General features: G+C 34.3%; 1 protein-coding gene across 3 annotated transcripts in view; it reads right to left on the reverse strand.

The window, feature by feature from the left end:
- Nucleotides 1-413: 413 nt before the first annotated feature.
- The window catches only part of LOC108753612, a 21,900-nt gene continuing 16,585 nt past the window's right edge, over nt 414-5,728 (reverse strand). For all 3 annotated transcript variants that reach the window (XM_018495366.1, XM_018495363.1, XM_018495365.1), the window contains exons 6-13: nt 4,291-4,393; nt 3,767-3,897; nt 3,418-3,673; nt 3,277-3,344; nt 3,113-3,187; nt 2,740-2,988; nt 2,401-2,637; nt 414-1,543 (exon numbers count right to left, since the gene is read on the reverse strand). In XM_018495366.1, the coding sequence (XP_018350868.1) occupies nt 1,416-1,543; nt 2,401-2,637; nt 2,740-2,988; nt 3,113-3,187; nt 3,277-3,344; nt 3,418-3,673; nt 3,767-3,897; nt 4,291-4,393 (1,247 nt within the window). In that variant the 3' untranslated portion in view covers nt 414-1,415. The remainder of the gene's footprint in view (nt 1,544-2,400; nt 2,638-2,739; nt 2,989-3,112; nt 3,188-3,276; nt 3,345-3,417; nt 3,674-3,766; nt 3,898-4,290; nt 4,394-5,728) is intronic.

Genomic DNA, 5,728 nt, shown 5'->3' on the forward strand with positions numbered 1-5,728 from the left:
ATGTATTACTGGATATTAATATCCGGCTATCTGATCGGGTAGTAAAAAAAATACCGGATAATATCGGATACCGGATATTTTCCAGATATCCGGTGTATCCCTACTGAAAATTATAGAGATCATTTCAGTTACCACGATTCTCGAGAGAATCGATGTGTAATGATAAAATTCTCTGCCGAGTCTTGTATAAGCTGATATTCTCAGTTGTTTCCAACACATATTTGGAATACTACAAATACACGTATAGTGTAAAAATGTTTGAGATACGAAATATTTACCTTAATCCTAAAGCAAATTTTTCAAGAATATTTTTTGTATCTCTTTAACCATACTTTTCAACAGTATTTTATATCTGAAATACATAGTTTCCACAGAATATTTTTTGTATTTAAAATATAATCTACAATGTGTCTTTGCCTAGTCCTGAATATATCATCTCGGTTCTCTTTCATAAAAAATTAAGCGAAAAACATATGAACAATCAAAAATTATCCATATGATTATCCATTGAGAACTATTGTAATTAATCAACAATTCAGGCAGTATATAGCTAACAAACGTTATATCGAAAACACTAGTAATCTAGAGTTTGGTCACTCATTTAGAATACTAGTCAGTAAATTACAATAATCCAGATAGCAAGTTTCCCACAGGTTGTTGTCAAATATCAATTTGCTTGAAACTGTTTTAAGTTGCTTTCAATATTAAGGAAAGTGATTTCCTTAATTTTGCCTTATTGGATTACCGATTTTTTATCGCTACCAACGGTTATGAGCAAATTCATGGCAACATTCAGGCAACAGTTGACCTCTTACAAACCGATCGCATAATAGATTATTGGAAATCCAGATGGCACAGAGAATCAAACTATTTTTCAAACTATTCGTCCATTCAATTGATGGAAATGTAGATTAAATATTTTACGAAAACGGTTTCAAATAGATTGTGGCAACTTTTATGACAATAAGTATGTGACAGTATTTCAACTACTGTGCAGGCAAACCATTGTCCACATAAGGTTGGACCTAAACGAAATTACTATTGACTTGATGACAACAACATGATGGCAACTGAAAGGAAACTTGTGCCAAGCAATTATTTTCTTTCAAGCTAAGGAACACTTTTCTAACTAAGTATTGTATGTATAAAAAATAATTTATGTTTAAATCGTTTCATTCCCAATTGGGAACACTCTTAATCACCGGTTTAAGTAATTAGTCTGTTCCAACGAAACGGAAATTAATATTGTCGGTAATAGCTATTTAGCTGCACATTTTCCACTATTTACGACAGCTCATCGATCGGTCAATAGCTTACAAATTTTTTGAGCTATATACACTTCCAGAAACACGCAATACCTGAGAATTCGTGCTGGAAATTATAGTACTTAGACAGTCTTACATAATAGCTGCAGATCATCTCGAAAGTAATACGCATAGCGTATTAATAGCGGTGTAAGCTGCTATATGTAAAATAAACAAAAGCTGGGACAACGACGAAGCAGACGCTGCGTTTGGAGTCTTCATTAAGACTTCGCACACTCCTGAAACAAAATGCAAATGTTGAATATTCATATCATGCATTTAAACCCAACTTAATGTAATATAATATATCTTGAAACTATAGCGATCAATTATCGTAATTATCTATTTTTCAACAAATAAATTGTTGAAAAATAGTAAGATATTCCCTGAATATTTCAAATATTACGATAAATATTGAGATTGAGGGAGCCACCGCCGATGACCTAGACCTTGACAAGGTCATAATCTCCAACAGGTTTTAGCTATTGCTCGTTGTTCGTTAAAAATTTATTAATAAAAGAAGTTCAAAAAATATTGTCTTCTATTTCTAGTATATACAAATACTACCTTACACCTCTTACTTATAGATATACATAATGATTTTCCACGTAAAGCGAGGTTCACCTCACCTTCCTTCTGTCTAGAGGTGCATGACTTTTCACGTGAAGCGAGTTCCACCATCTCACCTTTGCTTCCTGCTTAGGCATGCGTTTTTATGCAGGTAAATCTTACTTCGCGCTTGGAAAATCGCACATCCATAGGCTGGGAAGGGGGAGGGCGAGTGGGATCACGCTTTGCGTGGAAAGTTTTGTGCTGCTAGGCAGGAGGAAAGGTGAGATGGACCTCGCTTCGCATTAAAAGTCATTAGGTAAACAGAGAAAAGTATAGAGCAATTCTTAATATTGTATGTGGCAAAAGTAAGAAATTTCTTTTCAAACTTTTGTTACTAACTACTTTTTAATGAACAACGAGAGATGATTAAAACATGTTGTCAAGATCATCGGTGTTGGTTCCCTCCAACTCAATATTTACTCGTAAAAATCTTTGCAATTTTTCGATTAATTTTAATCGCAAAATATCATATATTTGTAATTACCTTGATTGGACAGTCTATAGGTCCATTCATCATTAACTTCTCTTTGACAAGTACGCGATGGCCTTGAAAGCCATAATTCTTTTTCTTGCTTCTGTCTACTGCCTTTGTCTTTGGCATTTTTGAGAAGCATAGAAAAACAAAACGTTTGTCCTGTACTGCCTGAAATTTCCGAATTCCGTTGTGACGCTATCGTATACCACATTCCTTTCTCTTCCCAGCTGCCGTGACAAGAATAGGCTGTCAAAATATATCGAGTCTTTAGTCTTTTTTTTTACTTTTTATATGTTTTTTTCTCTTCATATAAATTATAACAAGTAGTAAATGTTCATTCATATTTACCAATCTTTTCATGTTCGCACGTGCTGCCGATTATTATTTCGGCTTGATCGGACAGGGTGCAGCCAATTTGAATATCCGTACTTCTGCATTCCTCGTTTTCGTTTTCCTGCCAAGTTCGCCTCTTGGTCGTCCTCGACAGCTCGCTACGCCGCTGCCGAGTCGGTGCAGCTGACAATGCATCCGATGAAGCAAAATTCAGAATCTCATACTGTCCTGAATTAGGACATCTTCTCTGATGCAAGAATGTGGCTGTAAAAAAAGAGACATAATTTGCATACGTTTTGCTGCTCGCCCACTAATCCACAATATCATAATGAAGCGCACAAATATATCAATATTTATAAGCGATGACGTAGCATAGATTAGCACTTACTTATTAAGGTTGTATACGGCCTCGTGGAGGGATCCGATATTGAGCACGCTTCCTCTGGCATAATTGCTTTTTGATCTGCAATAAAAGAAAAAAAAAAACTTTTTTTACATATGTATATTATGTAATGCTGATTTTAAATGCTGTACGCCCAAAGTTTTTCTCACCTGACTGCTGTATCTCAATGATATGACTGTCTCTTTTGTGAAATATCATGCAAACGTAACCAATATCGCTGCAACCATAAATAAGATTCAAACAACTGTGATGTATGTTAAAAATCTCAAGAGAATTTAGAAATTACTCACCAGCCGCTGGTGACATGAGCAACCAGTTTCACTTTATTCCCTTGCATGTTGTCATTCGGATATAGCTTCTCCAAATTGTGACAAACGATTTTTTCCTCATGGACGATTTCGCCATCAGTATTCTGTGCTTGCATTTTTACTCTCAGCGTCGCGTTCTTGTTTGTAAAATGATAGCTTTTTGTACCATTGAGAGAGTGCCAGTCATGATGTTGAGTTACCCAAGCAGGATATTTGCATCTATTGTGCTCTTTGTCAACTGTTAACACAAGAAATAATGCGAAAATATAAAAAAAGGTATAATTATTTTGATTTATCCTGAAAAACCTTTCGATTTCGTTTGTACAATTACCTTTAATAAGTTTTATGGTAGGTGAACCTTCGGAAACTGTGGTTAGACCGTTGCAAGTCGGGTCGCCGGACTGTGCAAGTAAATAAATCATTTTTCCCTGATGATGAGACTTTTCTTCGTACAGGAAACACCTATCAAATAAAAGCATTCGATAACAATCTTGAATATTTCAAAGAAATCTTCCGATTTTTCTTGTTGGTTAGTCATTATGTCTCCATCATATATATTTATATACATATACGTTTCATGGAGGGAGCAGAAAGCTATAATAATGTCTATGACAAATGAGTGTGGTTAACCATTTTTTCACCTTATCAAGTCTTTTTATGTCATAAACACCATGCCATGAAATGTGACTAAAATCGCAATACATAATCTGATGTGTAAGGTGCATTGGACATGTAAATAAACTACTTGATGCGCGCAGTATAAGTATCCCGCGACAAAATCGCAACAAAAACAATTGCTGTCACAGACTTTGGATAATACGTTACACAGAATTGAAATATAAACATATTTCACACCTGTAGGTTTTTGCGTCATTCAGTGCGCTCCTTTCTTTCAAAGTTCCCACGAGATATTTATTTCGACCATCGTTCCAACTGGCAAGGCATTGTAATTCCTCGGCTGCAAATAATCAAATACATAAAGACTTTATACGTTGTATAAAAAAAATTTAAGATATAAAATATCTACGTATATATATATATATTTCAAATATGGAGAAGCCATCTACTTAGTTAGATGGCGTGTTAAGAGTGCGTATGCTTGAGCTGTGCGATTTTTATGCGAATAGCGAAAATTTTAGAAAGTAGACGAGCTAGCGATAGCAGGATAATAAATTTTGGAGATAGGAGAAGTTGAGCAAGTAAAGGAGAAATTGAAAGCAGGATAGAAGGCGAGTTGTGGCGTATATATAGAGGTAGACTGGAGAGTAAAGTTATGGCGGCAAAGAATGCGGGAGATCCAAATCGGAAACCGGGTATAGGTAAGACGATCAACCGTAAACAGAGGAAATTAACGACAGAAGTTAAGGATAGCACGAAGAAAGTATTATTTATAGGGGATGATAAGCGAGGGTAACGAGACATGTGACGAGGTGAGAGAAACAAGTAAGCAATTAAATATAGAGTTAGAGGCATTAAAAGAGGAGACGAAAACATTCATAGAGGGAATCAAAAATTAAAGACATAATGTAAATAGGAAGAGAAAATTAGAGCACTGGAGAATAAAATGATGGAAAGAGGGAACTGGATGAAAGGAGAAATGGAGAGGTTAGTAAAACATTTTGAGGAGAGAGAAAAGAGAGTATAGGAAAAATTTGATGAGTTCGCAAAAACAACTAGGGATTTGGTTGTTAGTGGATGGGGAGAAAGACATGCGAGAGGGCAGAAGCGTCTTTAGCAAAGGTAGAAGCGTATTTAGAAGTAGTTACAGCGTTTTTATATCGGAAGAAAGTGTGGACAGATTAAGTGTGAAGGATGTAAAAAAAAAATAAGAAAAATGATGACCAAAAAGAATAGATAGGAAAAAAGGCGTAACATAGTGATTAAAGGTAAATATTTCGAATATTTAATTACATACAGATTTTTATTATTTTAGTAGAGTACTTATAGATAAATATTATAAATATTGTATTACGTGAAAGTAAAACATATTTATAAAATGTCTAGTCAAATCATAGAAATCTAAAAAAATTAAACGTAAATTATAAAATAATATTATTCTCTAAATTCTTTTTGGAGTGAAATTTCTCTAAATAATAGTGAAAATTGGGCCAGTCTTAAAAAAGAGTGACTTAATTTTCAAGCTTTAGGAGTGAGATTTCATTCTTCAGCATGAGATTTACTTTAAAAGTTTTAGAAAATATAAATTACAAAATATGATTTTATCAGATATTGACTAATAGAGGAGGCTCATCGAAGGTGAATCTTTAATACTTTTAAATAATTCATTGTGAAT

The sequence above is a fragment of the Trachymyrmex septentrionalis genome, unplaced genomic scaffold (assembly GCF_001594115.1).
Source record: "Trachymyrmex septentrionalis isolate Tsep2-gDNA-1 unplaced genomic scaffold, Tsep1.0 scaffold7, whole genome shotgun sequence".
Classification (NCBI taxonomy): Eukaryota; Metazoa; Arthropoda; class Insecta; order Hymenoptera; family Formicidae; genus Trachymyrmex; species Trachymyrmex septentrionalis.